This window comes from Prionailurus viverrinus, chromosome B4 (assembly GCF_022837055.1).
Source record: "Prionailurus viverrinus isolate Anna chromosome B4, UM_Priviv_1.0, whole genome shotgun sequence".
In the NCBI taxonomy this organism is placed as follows: domain Eukaryota; kingdom Metazoa; phylum Chordata; class Mammalia; order Carnivora; family Felidae; genus Prionailurus; species Prionailurus viverrinus.
The window spans coordinates 40,988,121-41,008,783 of NC_062567.1; the positions used below are offsets into that span (position 1 = coordinate 40,988,121).

General features: G+C 40.7%; 1 protein-coding gene across 2 annotated transcripts; it reads right to left on the reverse strand.

The window, feature by feature from the left end:
* Positions 1-1,381: 1,381 nt before the first annotated feature.
* Positions 1,382-20,268, reverse strand: CLEC2A (C-type lectin domain family 2 member A). Of its 2 annotated transcripts, none has more exons than XM_047868121.1 (5): positions 20,130-20,268; positions 8,348-8,422; positions 5,555-5,724; positions 3,542-3,645; positions 1,382-1,807 (listed from the first exon to the last, which is right to left on the reverse strand). In XM_047868121.1, exons 1-5 carry the CDS (start codon positions 20,182-20,184, stop codon positions 1,699-1,701), a joined length of 513 nt encoding a protein of 170 aa, XP_047724077.1. In that variant the 5' UTR covers positions 20,185-20,268; the 3' UTR covers positions 1,382-1,698. The 2 variants fall into 2 exon arrangements, with proteins under 2 accessions (XP_047724077.1, XP_047724076.1); XM_047868120.1 differs by lacking the exon at positions 20,130-20,268 and adding an exon at positions 11,272-11,372.
* Positions 20,269-20,663: the final 395 nt, after the last annotated feature.

Sequence of the window (20,663 nt, forward strand, 5' to 3'; positions counted from 1 at the left end):
GGATGCTTAACCGACTGAGCCACCCAGGTGCCCCGGTAAGTCTTTAATTCATTTTGAATTTATTTTTGTATATAGTGTAAGCTAGTTGTCCAGTTTCCTTCTTTGGCATGTAGCTGTCCAGCCGTTCCAACATCATCTGTTGAAAGACTTGTCTTTTCCCCATTGTACATTCTTATCTCCTTGGTCCTAGATTAATTGGCCATAGAAGCATGGCTTTTGTTTGGGGGCTGTCTATTCGATTCCACTCATCCATGTGTTTTTGTGTCAGAACTTCTCTGTTCGGATTACTGCAGGTTGGCAGTGTAGTTCGAAGTCAGGGAGTATGCCTCTTCCAGCTTTGTTCTTCTTTCTCAAGATTGCTTTGGCTATTTGGGGTCTCTTATGATTCCATACAAATAAGATTCTTTGTTCTGGTCCTATGAAAAATGCCATTGTATTCTGATGGAGATTGCATTCAGTCCGTAGATTACTTTGAGTAAGCTTTATAATTTAATGCATAATTCTGATCATTTATCAGTGATTCATATTAATAGAACTAGGCTCCTTTTTGGTGGGTCTTTCCTTATTTTCAGGATACTATTGAAGTAAGTGTCTTTTCATGGGTGTTTCTCTTATAACATTTCTTTAAACCAGAGTTACCATTGTCAATATTTTGTAATATTTACACATACAGAGCACATGTATTTGTCTATCTTTTAAGCTGTGTAAATGCTGGCTGGCCTACTGATATCAATCTTTTTAAAGTTGCTTAAAACCATCATTTTAGGTACAGGTTATCACTTTGTGATTATTATATTTGGTTCTTTTTAGTGGAAGCTTCCTGGCTTGTCATGGGAAGCTATGCGTCTTGAATCGATGAGGTTCATTTATTCAACAGGTTTTAGTGTCTTTGTTTAATATTTTCAAGATTCTGAACTTCTTTTTTTGTAAATGTTTATTTATATTTGAGAGAGACAGAGAGAGACAGAGCATGAGCAGTGGAGGGGCAGAGAGAGAGGGAGACACAATCTGAAGCAGGCTCCAGAATCTGATCTGTCAACAGTGCCCAACACGGAACTCAAACTCATGAACACTGAGATCATGACCTGAACCAAAGTCAGATGCTTAACAGACTGAGCCACCCAGGCGCCCCACAAAATTCTGTATTCAATAGCATAACAAGTGAGAAGTAAATGTTGCCTATCTAGGCCTTTCCTTTAACTCTGAAGTGTGATAGTCATTTGTGGGTTTGGGTTTTGGCTTCGTCCAGCAAAACGGAAGATGGCAGAAAGGATTACTCAAGACTCCATGCAAATCAAAAGAGGTGACAGGAAGACTAAGGGAAGTCTCCCGGAGCTGCTCTCAAGCTCCCATATTTATTAAGCATGCATTCAGGGAAACAATGTGCAATACATCAGTGGGCTACGTGCCAGAACAAACATATCAAAAATGTGCAGAAAACAAGCTAAGATAGGATAAAATATTCCGTGTGATACCACGGTCTAAAGAATTTATGAGCATACGCAGGACTTAACCCCTAGATACACATTAACTAGATGAGAAAAGTGTAGTGTCCCCCCTGGGTATACATTAACTAGATAAACTGTTTTCAGCACGGCCAGAAAGCAGTGTTCTGCTTTGCAATGCATTCCCTATAATCTCCTAATCCACGGGATAGCCATTAGATGTACCACAGTCATTTTTCAGTTCTTTGCTCTATTAAAACTTAGGTTTGCTGCAAATCCACTTGATATCAATAAATCCCCTAGAACTACGGACTCCGTCAGCATTCAGAAATGCAAAGGATCCATTCCCACTAATTTCAAACCTGAAAAGGAATAATTAAAATTAGTTTGGGAACCACTGACAGCTGTAATCAAAATTCAAATTAAGATTCAAGTGATCCGGGACATTTTATACAAAACATTCAGCTCCGTACTCACCCATCACTATATGCTATACAAAAATATCTGCTACATTAAAGGAATAGAAGACTGAAGGTAGATACTTAATTATTATGATTATTAGTATAAACTGTAACCTTATTTAAGATAATAAGTAGAAAGGCAGATATACATATAGATATAGATAGACATGGATAAGCCATAGATGTAGATATAAGTCTATATCTACCTACATTTATCTATCTGTGTATCTATATCATCTATATCTATATCATCTATATCTATATCTATATCCATATCTATATCTATCTACATTTATCTATCTATGTCTATTTCTATCCATCTATCAGGAGAGACTGTGTTTGCTAAATCCAAAGATCTCTAGAGTCTTTTTCTTAAAGCATTTTCTTGGCATATTTTTAGCTGATGTTCCTTTTTGAAGGTAAGGAATAAGTTTTATATTCATTTGATGCATTTGACACATACTGAGATAGAACCCAAAGAGACTAATTGCAATCGTTAATTTGCTCTGCTGATGATCGATTTTTCCATTTTCTGTAGTAAATGTAATTTGTCACGTCTCACGTATTTTAGTATTTAATTCATTCCATTGTTTATCTAGAACTTAATGAAATGCTAAGGCAGGAGTACATGGCTACAAGAGAAGAGTCACACAGCCCTTGTTTCCAGGGGCAATAGTACATAAGTAAGAAAGCAACATTTACTCAATAATGGTTACCCAACTAAATAATATTGTTTATGATGGGCATATGGAAGGTTAAAGACAACTATGTGATCACTAATTCTTTAAAACAAAGAGATCTTGTATAAATACAATTAGTTCTCAAAAGGTGCAAGTAATACCTGTGGTTTGGTTTAGAATTTGCAAACGAGCTGGGGCGCCTGGGTGGCTCAGTCAGTTGAGCATCCGGCTTCAGCGCAGGTCATGATCTCACGGTTCATGAGTTCAAGCCCCGCGTCGGGCTCTGCGCTGACAGCTCAGAGCCTGGAGCCCGTTTCAGATTCTGTTTCTCCCTCTCTCTGACCCTCCCCCGTTCATGCTCTGTCTCTCTCTGTCTCAAAAATAAATAAACGTTAAAAAAAAATAGAATTTGCAAATGAGTTGAATTTGCATTATCAAGAGAAGTGTTTATTAGCAAGACTCTGGCAATACAAGTAAAATAAAATGAAATAAAATAAAATAAGATAAAATAACAAAAAAATTCACTGTGTCATTTATTTACTTTTTAATGTTTATTTATTTTTCCGATAGAGAGAGATAGAAAATGAGCAGGGGAGGAGCAGAGAGAGAAGGAGACACAGAATCCTTAGCAGGCTCCCAGCTCTGAGCTGTCAGCACAGAGCCCAACGGGAGGCTCAAACCACAAACCATGAGATCATGACCCGAGCCAAAGTTGAACGTTTAGCTGATGAGCCATCAGGCCCCCCTCACTGTGTGTCATTTAACAAGGCGGAAGAGATATGGATTGTTCTAAGGTATGTTTCAATGTGAAAGGGCACATGTTATAGGGTGGACACTAACAAAGGCAGTTGCACGTAACAAATAGAAAGATTTCTTTGTGATAATACAACTTAAAATAATCTAAATTTGTATACAACACCGCCATAAAACCTTTCCTACTAAATTGGAAACTCACCAAGGATTGAATATGGTGCCATTGGTCCACTTCCAAGACTCTCCTTGTTTTCTGTTCAATCCGATCCAGTGCATAGAAGTTCCTGCATGCTTCCTCAAAAAATCCTTTCACGAAAAGTCAGGGCATTATCTGCTGCTGAATATTTTCGAGCATATTGCTGAACGTGCTTCTCACCCCCACTATCCCATCTTTCATGATTGGCCTCCTAATCTACATGCCCTCCTGCTTCTATAGCAACAGGTAGGGATATTGAGGTTAGTTTTATCAGCAAGATTTTCACTTTGCTCTTGTACTTCCTAAATGTTTGTAAGCAATAGAGTGACTTCCACAAAGTCATTGAAATCCTCTGAGCTATACTCTCTTGGGTCATCTTTAGGGGTGATTTCTATTTCTCATTATTGAGGAGGAAAACATATTTTAATTCCTTTCTTTCAAGTTTGAATGCATAGACCACCAGTACGTTTTAGCTCCAGAGTGAATGACAAAGACCATAAACTGATATGATGCTATGTCTGTTTGGATAACAAAATTGGGAGGTGAGCACTTTCTGTAGGAACTGGCACAGAATGTTCTGTAAGGGTGACAGAGAACTAATGCTTCTATTTTGTTTTGTCCACAGGTCCTTTCTCAAAAACCAGAGGAGGGATTTCAGGGGGAAAGAGTTTAATGGAGAGTATAAGTACTGTTAAAATGGGAAAACTCAGTCATAAACTACAGTTGATCCTTGAACAACGGCACCATGCACTTGAGAATCCAAGTGTAACTCTTTTTTCAATTTTACGTATTTATGTATTTATTTGTTTAATTTTAGAGATAGAGCATGAGCAGGGAAGGGCCAGAGGGAGAGAGAGAAAGAGAGAATCTTAAGCAGGCTCTATGCTCAGCACAGAGCCCAATGCATGGCTTGATCTCGTGACCCTGGGATCATGACCTGAGCTGAAATCAAGAGACTGTTGCTCAACCGACTGAGCCACCCAGGCACCCCCAAGTATAACTCTTGATTCCCCCCAAACTTAACTGCTAATGGCTTACCTTTGACAGAAAGTCTCGCTGCTAATGGAAACAACTGACACATTTCGTATGCTACATACATTATGCAATTTTTTTATAACAAACTAGAGAAAGGAACTGTTATTAAAAAAACCATAAGGAAGAGAAAATACACTTTCAGTGCCCTACTGTAATGACTGAAAATAATTTGCATGTAAGTGGACCTGTATAGTTCAAACCTGTGTTGTTCAAGGGTCAACTGTCCTTTGAGTAGATACCAGAATGAGAATATTATTGCTATTGTATGCTTTCTCATATAATCAGAAATCAAACTAACTTCTGGATGAATATGATTTATTGCAACAAAATATATTGAGTGATGGATTTAGTTTCTCTTTTGTTGGCTCCTTGGTATTGGACCACAAACCCATTAGTCAACTTTCTTTATAAACAAGCCCTTTCCCTCACTCACTGCTCGTGCAGCCCAGATTTCCCTTCCTTTGCCCTCTTTCACTTCTATTCATTGTCTCATTTCCTTCAAACTGTGCTATTTCCTTCAGATCCTTATCCTCAATTCCAAGAGCCATATCTTTTTTATTTGTTTTAATTTTTCCAGGCTATTCTCGGCAGAATAAAAATGTAAAAGTATTAAAACAATCTATTTAATAATCTAAAAACATTAAATAAAGACATTTAGCTATATAAACAATATGCATTGTGATTAAGGACCTAGCATGACTAGCTAATTTGTGTGGGTTCAAATCCCAGTTCACCAAGTTATGGCTCTGTGACAAAGGCTATGTTACACAACATCTCTGTGCCTCACTTTCTTCATCTTTAAAATAGGGGCACTTACATATTTACTTCATAGACCAGGATTGAAGATCGCATGAGTTTTTATAGTTATAGTGCTTAGAACACTGTCTGGTATATATCATCATAGAGTATTCACTTTTATCATTTTAATTCTCTCTTCGTAACACTTAAGCACTGAAACGATTGAGAAATTTCTCCTTTTCTTACCATATCCTCTCGTGTATCAATATGAGCAAGTTCTGATCCCTGTGAACTGCAGAATCTTTTGCTGGCTGTCCAATTTTTGGTATCACTGGAAAAATAGAAACACTTTTTTCTTAATCCAATCCATTCATCCTCACATGCCATAGTTCGGGAACACTTTGAAAGTTTTGTTGCTACAAAAAAAAGAAAGAAAGAAAGAAAGAAAGAAAGAAAGAAAGAAAGAATCAAAAAATAAGTTAAAGAGAGTTTCTATTCATTCTGATGAATCAGTTTCACTTTTACCCCCACAGTTTGCAGTCTCTAAAATTAAATTCACTCATGGAATGATGGATGAATTCAGTCCTTGCTGTCTGTAAAGAAAACCATTCAAGGGTTGAGCAGTCCATAGTTCATCTGATTTCCCTGGCTTCTACTCTGAAGAATGGAACTACCAGCCTCTCATAGTCTATATTGACGTCCTCCCAGAATAATGCATAAAATTTAGCACTCGACAGAGACCTAGAGGCATGATACCATTTTGGTCTCACGGACCAGGGTAATAAAGGAAGGCTTGTCTTTCCTTACAGAAATGAATGGTCCTAGACATAAAAGGACATCCAAGACAAGGAAGTAAAACTCACCATAAATGACAACAAATCACTGAAATATGAGTTAGTAAAAATTTTTTCTCCTTCACCAATATTCAGTGCCAAAGAAGCTGGAATAATGGTGAATTTATTTCTGTACAGAATGTTTTGAGAAGTTTATGTTTCAAGGTTTCAGGTAAGTGATGAGTAACCAGAAAAGGATAAAGTCCCTGCCCTCCAAATGGCTGAATAAGTTAATGTAACTGGCAAAGAACCAAGTAAATGTTTAAATGTCAGGACAAATCCAAAGCCTTCTCGCCTCAATTTGCCATGAATTTTTTTTTTTTTTTTGTAATACTTAGAGGCAGATTCAGGCTACCACAGATAGGTAATGAAATATATTGTGTTTTAATTTTTTTAAATAATCAATTAATGAATGAATGTAAAGACTTCTTATAGAAACACTTCTCTATAAATATATTAACTGTCAGATAATTAAATACCAGTAACATTGCACTCCCAGGACTCTAATAGTGACAGAAAGCTATACAAAAAAAGAATATCAGGGGCGCCTGGGTGGCGCAGTCGGTTAAGCGTCCGACTTCAGCCAGGTCACGATCTCGCGGTCCGTGAGTTCGAGCCCCGCGTCAGGCTCTGGGCTGATGGCTCGGAGCCTGGAGCCTGTTTCCGATTCTGTGTCTCCCTCTCTCTCTGCCCCTCCCCCGTTCATGCTCTGTCTCTCTCTGTCCCAAAAATAAATAAAAACGTTGAAAAAAAATTAAAAAAACAAAAACAAAAACAAAAAAGAATATCAGTACTCTTGTGAATGACAAAGAAAACAAGAATAAAGAGTGCTAAGTGTTACTGGTTTTTTTATGTTTTTATTTTAGAGAGAGAGAAAGTGTGAGCAGGGGAGAGGGACAGAGGGAGAGAGAGAGAAACTTAAGCAGGCCCCACAATCAGCAGAGTCCAATGCAGGGCTTGATCCCATGACCCTGGGATCATGACCTCAGACAAAATCAAGAGTTGAATGCCCAACAGACTGAGCCAGCCAGGTGCCCCAAGGGTGCTAAGTGTTACTTTAACTTAAGTCCTAAATTAAGTGCTGTATTAAGCAAAGCATACAATGGAAAATCAAGTTCTGAGACTATTAAGTCACTGCTCAGGAATTTAAAAGTCTACCTTTGACTTATTTTCACAAAACGAACCAACAGTGTCCAGAAGAAAATTGTGAAAATCTTCATTTTCACAAAGCTGCTCCAACAGAGAAAATCTTGCAACAAATCACTTGTGCCATTATGACATTTTTTTTTTTACATCATAAATATTTCCTAGAACAACTGTTAGTAATATAACTTAATCTTGGTCCAAAAGAAATTAGAGCAAAGAAATATTGAAGTTATAAAGACAATATTGCCTGGTGGTTAAAGTATCAGGAATTAGAACCAGACAGACAAGAGTCTCCATTCTGGCTCTGGAATTTGTCATTTGTGAGAGGCAGCTTATTCACTCTGGCTTCTATTTCTGTGCCTGTAAATGGATTTCATAATTATACTTATGTCATGGCCTTGTGAGAATTAAATAAAAATAATAAGTATAGTGTATGTAATATTGGTTCTTTTTTAAACAAAAAATTTTGAGAGAGAGAAAGAATGAGTGGGGAAGGGGCAGAGAGAGAGGAAGAGAGAGGATCCCAAGCAGGGTCCGCAGTGTCAGTGCAGAACCCAATGCGGAGCTCAAACTCATGAAACCGGGAGATCATGACCTGAGCAGAAACCAAAAAGTCAGACGTTCATCTGACTGAGCCACCCAGGTGTCACTGAAATTGGTTCTTTAACTTGCACAAAGTACTCTCAATTAAAAAAAACAGGACTATCATGAGGACTTCAAGAGACAAAACAGGTGAACATAAGGGAAAGGAAACGAAAGTAATATAAAAACAGGGATAATCTATGATTATCTTACTCAAAGACTAAAAACTAGGGGCGCCTGGGTGGCTCAGTCGGTTGGGCGTCCAACTTCGGCTCAGGTCATGATCTGGCGGTCTGTGAGTTCGAGCCCCACGTCGGGCTCTGGGCTGATGGCTCAGAGCCTGGAGCCTGCTTCCGATTCTGTGTCTACAAGACCTTTTTATTACTCCAGGACTGAGAAATCCAAGATTAAGTCTGAGATATGTTTGGCCCTACTGTGCATGGAGAAGCATAGACAATTTATGAGCTAAGCTACTCACCAAGTATGGCAATGGTCAGTATGAGCAAGAGATACATACAAAGGTGTAACATCCAGCCTTTTTTCAATTTGTGAACTGCAAAACAAATAAATGTCTATTGTAAAATTTCCAGAGAAACCTAGCCTGAATATTTATTTTCGTTTATCCCTTTTTATAATAATCAATTTTAAAACTCTCATTAAAAGCATCTGCATCTTGGGGCGCCTGGGTGGCGCAGTCGGTTAAGCGTCCGACTTCAGCCAGGTCATGATCTCGCGGTCCGTGAGTTCGAGCCCCGCGTCGGGCTCTGGGCTGATGGCTCGGAGCCTGGAGCCTGTTTCCGATTCTGTGTCTCCCTCTCTCTCTGCCCCTCCCCCGTTCATGCTCTGTCTCTGTCCCCAAAATAAATAAAAAACGTTGAAAAAAAAATTAAAAAAAAAAATAAAAGCATCTACAGCTTAAAGTAATAAAGGATACAATGACCTTATAAAGGGCAAAGAAGAGAAGTGCCAATGACCGCTGTAGCTGTTCAGATGGGGCATCAGCAGTGGAGAGATTACTTAGACTTGGTGGAAGGAGGGAAGAAATGCAAGGTTATTTCAAAAGGTAGAAATAGTGTGAATGGTGGATGGTAATCAAGAAAGTCCAAGGTTCAACAAAAGGGCTATGATCAGACAAGTAGCTATAAAAGACAACATAAATCAACAAAATCAGAGATAGGGGAGAAAGGAAAGTCATAGGATCATAGGACAGTAGAAAAATTAAGATAAATGTTTTTATTTATTCTGCAAGCAGTAGGGAGAAATTTAATGCATTTAAGCAAGGAAATGTCAGGATAAAAGCAGTAATTTGTGGTGAGCAGAATGAATTAGAGAGGCGATTTGGCATTCATGGAAATGTTAAGAGATTAAAAGAAGCAGTAATACTTTTAGTAGTGATCTTCTCTGACACTTACTTAGCAAATGTAGAAACAATCTGGAAAGAATGTTTTTCACTCACACGCATTTATTTTTTTATTTATTTTTTATTTTTTTATAATTTTTTTTTCAACGTTTATTTATTTTTGGGACAGAGAGAGACAGAGCATGAACGGCGGAGGGGCAGAGAGAGAGGGAGACACAGAATCGGAAACAGGCTCCAGGCTCTGAGCCATCAGCCCAGAGCCCGACGCGGGGTTCGAACTCACGGACCGCGAGATCGTGACCTGGCTGAAGTCGGACGCTTAACCGACTGCGCCACCCAGGCGCCCCTACTCACACACATTTAAATATCAGGAAAAAGGCTTGGGGGAGTCAGGAAGACAGTGGCAGAAGTGGGAGAGCCACAGGCTCCTCTCATTTCACAAGCACTGAGAGGCCTGAGAAAATTGAAACTTAAAAGCTTAAGTTATGGGAAACTGAAACCTAACCAAGCTTAACCAGCTTGTTCCGCTTCTGTACAATTGCTTGGCGCGCCTATGTATTCCTGATCAATCATTATTGCCTGGCACATCCGTATATTCTTGATCAACCATTGTTACTTGGCACATCCGTGTACTCCTGATCAATCATTGTTGCTTGGCACATCCGTGTATTCCTGATCAATCATTGTGATACCCGTACCCCTGGTTGTGGTCTGACCTAAAGGCAGGAACCAATCGAATACTGTTAAGTGTCCAACTTTAAACACCAACCAATCGCAGCTCTGTAACTGTGGAAAATTCCTGATTTCCCCATGACTTGTTTGTACCTGTCTATAAAACGGGTGTAAAAACCTCTCTCAGGGCCTCTTGGCGTCACCGGCAACGGGGGCGCAGAGGTCCAGGTTCGAACCTGCAATAAATGACCCTTGCTGCTTAGCTTTGACTCTGGACTCTGGTGGTTCGTTTTTGGGGGTCTCTTAGACTCTGGGCGTTTCAGCACAACTAGAAAACTGTCAAATTAGGGGCGCCTGGGTGGCTCAGTCGGTTAAGTGGCCGACTTCAGCTCAGGTCATGATCTCACGGTCCGTGAGTTCGAGCCCCGCGTCGGGCTCTGTGCTGCCAGCTCAGAGCCTGAAGCCTGTTTCAGATTCTGTGTCTCCCTCTCTCTGACCCTCCCCCGTTCATGCTCTGTCTGTCTCTGTCTCAAAAATAAATAAACGTTAAAAAAAAAAAAGTCTAAAAAAGAAAACTGTCAAATTGTCCTACATACCTTAGAAGTTGACCTGAAGACTGACAAAACAAACTCCACAAGTAAAGGGAGAGAAGAGGCCACATTGAAGAAGGTGGGAAGACATGTTTTAAGGGAGAAATAGATGGAGGGTGCTATGGAGGGGAGGGAGTACTGGTCGCAGGAAAGGGAGGGAGAGAGAGGGGAACACACAGGAGAATGCACAAGGAGAACATCTCCCCAAAGACACTGGCTTGGAAAATGAGAGGGGCTGAATTTCATCAGTTCTTGCAACCAGTGGGGCTTAACGCCTGGGTTTTTAAAGGTCGGGAGGCTTGGCGGGAATAGAGCCTTGAGGGCACTGCGCTGCTCCTGGAGACAAGGCAGGCAGACAATCTGGAGGAAGACAATGTTGAAACTGTGATTGCAAGAATGCCGGGGCACACAAAGGGGAGATTATTTACACTTCTTAGAACTCATTACTGAGAGTCAACATTCATAGGAACAAAGATGCTGGTGTGTGCCCCTCCCCACGCCCCCAGCCCCTCAGCATAAAGACAGAGCCATCTGCAAGAAACAATGCAATGCCAACGTTGTCCACCTGACTTATTTACATCAAGTCCCACACCCCTGAACTCTGGCAGGATTGCCCTTCCTAGTCATGCTTGCATCAGTCCCAGGGCACTGGTCCCCTCCTATAGAAGATCAGCACAAATGCCTGCCCAGACCACACCTCCTGACCAGAGAGTTCTGCAGGTGCGGGTGGTGACAGGTCTCATTTCACAGCAGACCAGAGCACACATAGTTAAAACTCACCACATTCAGGCCAGCGACCAAACACTGCCCACAGTAGGCAAGGAGAGTCCCTGCAAAACACAACAGCAGAGCACATGCGGCACAAACCAGGCATCCTCCCTGAAGCATCAGACCCTGGACATTACATGACTCCTTCTTCATAAAGCCACTACTTTGAGGAACAGGAGACATGACTGGCTTTTCGAACACAAAGAAGGAAGCAGAGACTTAGACAAAATGCCAAATGAAAGAACAAGGTAAGGCCACTGCTAGACATCTAAGTGAAACAGATATAAGTAACATGCTTGATACAGAATTTAAAGCAACAACTATAACAATATTCAACTGGATTTGAGAAGAAAAAAAAAAAGGAAGACATCAGTGGGACCCTTGCCACAGAAATCAAAGAGTCAAAAAAGTATCAGAGATGAAGAGTGCAATACGCAAGATTGGACACAGGCTTGATTCAATGAACAGCAGGCTGGAAGAAGCAGAGGACTGAATTAGTGACCTAGAAGACAAAATAATGGAAAATAATGAAGTTGAACAATAGCGAGAAAGAGAATTCTGGAAAATGAGAATAGACTTAGGCAACTCAGTGACTCCATCAAAAGTAATATCATTTGTATTATAGGAGTCCCAGAGAAGAGAGAACAGATGGCATAAAACTTATTTGAAGAGATAACAGCTAAAAACTTCCTTAATCTGGGGAAGGAAACAGACATCCAGATCTAGGAGGCACGGAGAAATCCCATCAAAATTAACAAAAGCAGGCCAACAACAAAGCCCATTATAATTAAACTTGCAAAATACAGGGTAAAGAAAAAATCTTAAAAGCACCAAGACAAAAGAAGTCCTTAACTTACAAGGGAAGAACCTTAAGGCTAGATTCAGATCTCTCCAGGAGAAACTTGGAAGCCAGAAAGGAAGGGCATGATACGTTCCACATGCTGACTAGGAAAAATCTGCAGCCAAGAATACTCTATCCAGCAAGGCTATCATTTGGGATAGGAGAGATAAGGATTTCCCAGACACACAAAAACTAAAGGAGTTCATGACCACAAGCCAGCCCTGCAAGAAATACTAAAGCGGACTCTTTAAATGCAAAGGAGAGACCAAAAGTGACAAAGACAAGAAAGGATCAGAAAAAATCTCTAGAAACAATTACAAAACAAGTAATAAAATGGCAATAAATACATATCTATCAACAATTATTTTGAATGTAAGTAGACTAAATGCTTCCAAAATATATAAAGAACTTATATAACTCACCTCCCCCCCCAAAAAAACCCCTAATAATCCATTTTAAAAATGGGCAGAAGACATGAATAGACATTTTCCCAAAGAAGACGTCCAGATGCCAAACGGACACATGAAAAGATGCTCAGCATCAATGATCCCCAGGGGAATGCAAATCAAAACTGCAATGAGAGATCGCCTCACTCTGTCAGAACGTGCTAAAATGAATCACACAGGAAACCGCAGGTGTTGGCGAGGATGCAGAGGAAGGGGACCCCTCTTACGGGGTTGGCGGGAATGCAAACTGGCACAGCCACTCTGGAAAACAGTGGCATAAAAAGAATGAAAGCTATTTATTTATTTTTTTATTTTTATTAAAAAAAATTTTTTTTTACATTTATTTATTTTTGAGAGCCAGAGAGAGCCAGAGCACACGTGGGGGCGGGGCGGAGAGAGAAGGGGACACAGAATCGGAAGCAGGCTCCAGGCTCGGAGGTTTCACCCACTGAGCCACCCAGGCACCCCTCGGCTGGGCTTTTCAACAAAACGATTCATACGGGAAAAACAAGGTACTGACCCATCACATGGGAGAAGCCAAAACGAAGAGGCAATCCAAGGGGATTTTAGAAAGCCAGCCTACTTAGCATCTTCCACAAAGAGCAATACTTTTGGAGAGAAGTAACAGCAGAAGGAAAAGCAGGAAGCCTTCTTGGAAGTCTTCTTCCAAAGGTGGCGCTCTGTGGGAACCTAATGGAGTACGGTTTGCTTTCCAGGGGCTGATAAGAATTGGTGTAGCGAAAGGAGAATTTATATCTTTAGGTGGAAAAGGTGGAGTAGGGTGAGTTTCTCCCGTGTTCATTGCTTCCTGATTGCTTTCGGTGCAGAATATTTTTTATGTCAAAGAGACATATTTGGGGATACGCATTCTGGTTTCCTTCAGTTTCATGATCCCAGTAAAAGGGGGAAAGGTGTCTTTTTAAAAAAACTGCTTATTTATTTATTTCTGAGAGAAAGAGAGAGAAAGAGCACAAGTGGAGGATGAGCAGCGACAGAGAGAGAACATCCCAAGCGGGCTTCGTGCTGCCAGCGGGGGCCGGAAGCGGGGCTCGATCTCACGCACCGTGAGACCACGACCTGAGCCGAATGTAAGAGTTGGTTGCTCAACCCAGGTACACAGGTGCCCTTTCCACATTTACTTTAATTATTTCTTTTTTCACGTTTCGTTTTGGCATTTTATCTCTCCCCAAAATCTATTGATTCTCTGTTATCTAAGTTGATAAATGCATGGGTATTTCACTTTGTTAGGACTGCCCTAATGAGGCACCACAGACTGGGTGGCTTAAGCAACAGATATTTATTGTGTCTCATTTCTGGAGGCTGGAAGTCTGAAACTAAGGTGTTGGTGGGGTTGGTTCTTTGTGGGGGCTGTAAGGAAAGGATCTGTTCTAGGCTTTTTTTTTTTTTTTTTGGCTTATAGTTATCACTATGTTGATAGGGCATTATCCCTGTATGTGAGTCTATCTCCAAATTTCCCCTTTTAATAAGGACATCAGTCATAATGGGTTGGGGTCCACCCCCACTGACTTCATTTTAATTTAATAAAGACTCGATCTCCAAATGAGATCACAGTCTGAGATACTGGGGGTTTGGACGCCAACCTATGAGTTTGTGGGGGGCAGAATTCAACCTGTAACAACTGATGAATCATTTTCAAAATATTTCATTAAATTTTCATATTTATGGTTTTTAAATGTTTATTTATTTGTGAGAGAGAGATAGAGAGAGCAGGGGATGGGGTAGAGAGGGAGGGAGAGAGAGAATCCCAGGCAGCTCGGTGCTGTCTGTGTAGAATCTGACTCTGGGCTTGAACCTACGAACTGTAAGATCATGACCTGAGCTGAAATCAAGAGTCAGATGCTTAACTGCCTGAGCCATCCAGGCACCCCCTAACACCAATTTTAATTTTGTGTTTGACTCTCTCTTTTTTGTTATTTTTTAACCTTTATTCATGTTTTTGAGAGACAGAGGCAGTGAAAGTAGGGGAAGAACAGAGAGGGAGACACAGAATCCGAAGCAGGCTCTAGGCTCTGAGTTGTCAGCACAGAGCCCGACGTGGGGCTCGAACTCATGGACCGTGAGATCATGACCTGAGCCGAATGGATGCTTAACCAACTGAGCCATCCAGGCACCCCATAATTCTGTGTTTGGCTTTCTTTAATTTATCCTCCATTTCATCTCTCTCTCTCTCTCTCTCTCTCTCTGTGTGTCTCTCTCTCTCCATCTCTCTCTCCTTCTCAGATCCTCCTTCTCTTACTCTCTTGAGTTGGCATTTCTACTTGCATTTCATATCGCTCAGCTTTTCTTTTGTATTTTCCGTTTCGTTTTCTTTTCTACTGTGTTTTAGACTAATTCATTCTTAATGGCATCAATTCTACTGATTAACTCTACAAAATGTCCTTTATTTCAAATTTATTTCCATACTTAATATTTCCACTTGGTTTTCCTGATCTTGTTGAGTGTTTTTATTATGTTTGTTTTTTTTTTTATTTTTTTTTCAACGTTTATTTATTTTTGGGACAGAGAGAGAGAGAGCATGAACGGGGGAGGGGCAGAGAGAGAGGGAGACACAGAATCGGAAGCAGGCTCCAGGCTCTGAGCCATCAGCCCAGAGCCCCACGCGGGGCTCGAACTCCCGGACCGCGAGATCGTGACCTGGCTGAAGTTGGACGCTTAACCGACTGTGCCACCCAGGCGCCCCTATGTTTTAATTCTCATAATAACTCTTCAATTTTTCTTCTTGGAATATTCTAGGAATTATTGCGTTTTAGAGGGGTTACCTTTTCAGGTCCCCAGCTACTTTACATGTTCTCCAGGTGTCAGTGACCTCATATAGTATCATGACCGAAGGCCAATTTTTTTTTTAATTTTTTTTAAACGTTATTTATTTTTGAGACAGAGAGAGACAGAGCATGAACAGGGGAGGAGCAGAGAGAGAGGGAGACACAGAATCGGAAACAGGCTCCAGGCTCTGAGCGGTCAGCACAGAGCCCGACACGGGGCTCGAACTCACGGACCGTGAGATCATGACCTGAGCCGAAGTCGGACGCTCAACCGACCGAGCCACCCAGGCGCCCCTGAAGGCCAATGTTTTAATTTGAGGAGACATCATGACCTTGGAGTGCAAGACTGTGAGTTATAAACACAACAGACTACTGTCGGCAGCCCCTTTCTGTTTCTACCTCACAGAAAAGCTTCTTTGGTCCAGAATTCAACCTTAAAGGCTATGAAAAAAGCAGTACTTGGACAAGGCCATCTTTTTACATTATAATCCCAATCCATGGGGTTTGTGAGGAGAGGAAATAGAGGAATTAATATAATAAGGTTCCTGGCTAGCCTGCAAGGGTACCATTTTATTTTATTTTATTTTATTTTTTTAATTTTTTTTCAACGTTTATTTATTTTTGGGACAGAGAGAGACAGAGCATGAACAGGGGAGGGGCAGAGAGAGAGGGAGACACAGAATCAGAAACGGGCTCCAGGCTCTGAGCCAGCAGCCCAGAGCCCGACGCGGGGCTCGAACTCCCGGACCACGAGATCGTGACCTGGCTGAAGTCGGACGCTTAACCAACTGCGCCACCCAGGCATCCCCAAGGGTACCATTTTAAAACGCAATCTAACCAAATTATAAACATATACATTCCAGACACCAGATATCCAAAATATAGGAAGCAAACACTGGCAGAATTTTCAAAATGATTCTGAATTGTAGATCGCTGGACATCAGTGTTACAAAAAAAAAAATAAATAAATTGTAATACATTTGCCCAAATAAATCGGTCAGCTTTGTATGGTCACAGATCTGTTTAACGAGGGTAAAGAGGAGAAAGATTCCTATTGCTGCACAATGGAAAGAGTTAAGATATGAAGGATTCTTTATTTATTTATTTATTTATTTATTTTTTAAATTTTTTTTTTTCAACGTTTATTTTATTTTTGGGACAGAGAGAGACAGAGCATGAACGGGCGAGGGGCAGAGAGAGAGGGAGACACAGAATCGGAAACAGGCTCCAGGCTCTGAGCCATCAGCCCAGAGCCTGACGCGGGGCTCGAACCCACGGACCGCGAGATCGTGACCTGGCTGAAGTCGGACGCTTAACTGACTACGCCACCCAGGCGCCCCTAGATATGAAGGATTCTGATGAGGTTACTGGAAGAAGATGAGGACAGCAGACTGCAGAAATCTCGTCCAGGTATGGACATGCAAGAATGAGGGAAAACAAAACTTCGGCTGTTAATTCATATTAACAATGAATTATGTTTCAATGTATGTTTTCTCTGAATTCAGAGTCTAGCCAATTACATATTAACAGTCTTTTTGTTAGCTTCACATGGCCGTTGGGAGAGCATCCCTTCTACATGTGCCATATCTATGTTAAAGATCACTAACTAGAAGATAATCAGGGATATGAAGGTAGCATGGGAGAGTGCTTAAGATTTCAGTGTATTGCTTCATCCATCTGTGTGTAAGGCCAAATATGCATAAGTGTGTATATATACGCAGAGTTACCTTTTCCCAAGCACTGAATACTTATCGGGCAATGAACCAGATACTCTTCACGGAAAACCTGACTCATTCCTCATAACAACGTCCGTGAGACAAGATGAATTATCCTTATTTTATAAATGCAGACACTGATGCTCAGAGAGATTAATGATTTCATCCGAGGTCATTGCAGTACTATAAAAAAAATCACTTATTTGTACTTAGTGGTTTCGGTCCTCTGGCTTTTTAATTGTTCTTGTGCCGTATGTCTTTTTGTATTTTTCTTGTTTGATTTTGTTTCCTGTGAATTCATTTCGGCAGACGCGTCGCAATCATTTTAAAATTTTTACATCTGAAAATTTGCTCAGACATCTGCTAGACTGGGTGAAAAACCTGAATGAAAACCCCTTTATGCGCGTGAAGAAGTTGCACTATTCTCTTTACGCAGCTGCTGTCCCTGATGAGAAACTTACCATCCAGAGGAGGATTTTCATTCAGAGGAGGGTTCATCCGGTTTGTGTGTTTTCCTTCTCTTTGAAGGCTTCCAAGATTTCCTCTTTGTACTTGATGTTTTGCAATTCAGTAGCAGTTATCAAATTACCAAAAACATCCTTTTAATCTTTCTGCTCATCACTGTGCATGCTTTTTCCAATTTGAGGAGCATAGGTTTCTTCTCTTATGATACTTTTTCTTCTGCTACTGCTAAAAATAACCCCGTCCCTTTATACTTCACTCTTTCTGGGACTCCTCTGTATACCACGCCCCTAAACTTTCTACTTATCACTTACATTTATTGTTGTGCTATTTTTCTTTTTTAATGCTTATTTTTGAGAGAGAGAGAGAGAGAGAGAGAGAGAGAGACAAAGTGTGAGCGGGGGAGGGGCAGAGAGAGAGGGAGACGCAGAATCTGAACCAAGTTCCAGGCTCTGGGTTGTCAGCACAGTGACCTGAAACTCACTAACCTTGAGATCATGACCTGAGCCGAAGTCGGACGCTTGACCAGCTAAGCCATCCACGTGTCCCACTATTTTTCTTTCTCTCTTTTTTATTAAATTTATTTTGAGAGAGAGGGCGGGTGGGGAATCCCAAGCAGACTCCACAGGGTCAGTGCAGAGCCCAACGCGGAGCTCCAACTCAGGAACCGTGAGACATGACCTGAGCCATGATCAAGTCAATCTGACGATTAACTGACTGAGCCACCCAGGTGCCCCTGTTTTGTTAGTTTTCAATGATATCAAAGGGAATTATTCAGTGTCATAAGGACACAAATTCTATCTGATAAGAAAAATTAGTCATTCTATTAGCAATCCATTCTTGAACAAATTCCTTAGTGGACGAGACAATGGCAATCCACAGATATCTGCTTCCACCCTTAAAAAAAAAATAACTGAGGAAAGTTCGGAGGTAGGGGAAAGACAGAGATTTGGGAAATCAACATAAGGGACTGCTAGAAAGCCCTTTGGAGATCTAAGGCTAGTTTATACATGTGAGCGTTGTGTGTGTGCATGAGTGTGCACGAATGCTAAGAGTGATAAGGCTCAGGGCTTGCATTTGGGAGATACAGCAGCGTGAGGCTACAAAAAAGAAAATATGTTCAAGGCAAGTTTTGGATTTCTGCTTTTGCTTCCTTCCTTCTGGCCTTCGGACAATTATTACATTTTCTGGTGCTCAAGAAATCACCCAGGCCTCCCGAGTGTGCGTGATGAGTGCTCAAAAGCCACGCTGAAAAGAAAAGACTGAATTTATTTTATTGTGGTAAAAAACAAAATAAAATTTAGCCTTTGACCTGCTTTTAAGTGAATAATACATTGCATTTGCTAAAGACACTTCTAATTAAAATTGCTCAGAATTGAAACAGACCGCTTTGCAAGATAGAGATGTTATCGCCACAAGTATTCTGGCGTAGAAATTTCTGCTAGAAATGTCACAGGAAGTGAGAAGTTTTATTAAGTGACTACTGAAATCTCCTCCACTTTTAAGATTAATAGATTTGTTTATTAAGAGACTCGCTGGATAGCTGCTATCGGAATTCATACCGGTAAACTGCAGAAATGATTTGTTTCTCTTCACTGTCTTTTTCATGAAGTTTTGAAAGGTTTCCTATTCTGATCATGTAATTTGGCAAAAAACGGTTCACTCATGTTGTCTAACAGAAACCCTATCAATTGTCGCGAATGGTGGCGTTTTGTTTCGTTTCATTGTGCCTCATTGTCATTTGTTAGGTTGCCTGTTTGCATTTCAATCCAGTTAAAATTAGCATAATTTTTAGGCTCAGTCAATCCTTACACTTCAAAAGCCCTTTCAGCCCTAATAAGTATCTTCAAGCCATCTTCCAGATTTTCTCAACTTTTATCCAGATGATGTTGGGGAAACAATAAAGACACTGGACACTGAACGATTCTGAAAATCCCCCTGACCCAAGCAGAAACATTTAGAAATATCTTCACTCACTTTAGCAAGACATCAGCTACTTCAATCCATCCGTGGTCTGTGCTAGTTGAGAGAGTGAATGCTATCTCCGTTACAGGATTGGGCAAAACTGTGGCAAATAACTTTTCTCTGTTGTAAGAGTACATTTAAAAAAAACCCTTTTTGGGGCGCCTGGGTGGCGCAGTCGGTTAAGCGTCCGACTTCAGCCAGGTCACGATCTCTCGGTCCGTGAGTTCAAGCCCCACATCAGGCTCTGGGCTGATGGCTCAGAGCCTGGAGCCTGTTTCCGATTCTGTGTCTCCCTCTCTCTCTGACCCTCCCCCGTTCATGCTCTGTCTCTCTCTGTCCCAAAAATAAATAAAAACGTGGAAAAAAAATTAAAATAAATAAAATAAAATTTAAAAAACCCTTTTTATTGGCATATAATGCACACACCATAAAATTCACCCCAAATATTTTCATTCTCACAAGCTTGTGCTCACTCTCTTACAGATATAAAACTCCACACATTCTCCCCAATCTTGCATTACTTTACAGAGCTGCTTCCTCTACCTCATAAACTTGAGTAGTTTTCCTCCCTTAGGAAAGAGTTCGGCATTTTTAGACTGTCCTCTATTTTGTTTTTTATTGATTTTCCCTTCATTCTCCGTCACCCAAGGAAACTTACTTGGCCTGCATATCCGGTTACCATGCCTCGACTCACGCAGCTCTGGGGTGATCATGGCATCTGTGATTGATCCAGATCAACAGGAGAGAACTAGAAGGCTACCTCATACATCGCTAACAAAGAAAAAGAATCAGCAGGCTTTTATGTCCAACTGTGGTGGAAAAATTGGCAATGCTCATTTGAACCAAGGAGAAATGGTATGAGTAAACTGTCAAACCAGTTCAGACCAGAGATAAAAATAGATTCATTAGGATAAGTGGGTAGTTGACTCATCCATAATAAGCAAAGGAGTGTCATGAAATTGGCAAAATATTTTTGTCCTTAAAGAATAAAAATATCCTATGTGGCATATTGAGTGGAACACATGGAAAATAATATCCATCGCCTTATAGCACTCTATATTTCTTTCTTGGAATTATCTCATTTCTCATCTTTATAGAAAGCCAAATCATTAATAGTTATTACCTACACACACACATTCAGTCTATATGGGTTCAAATGCAGTTATTACTTGTGTGACATTTAGAAAGCTAT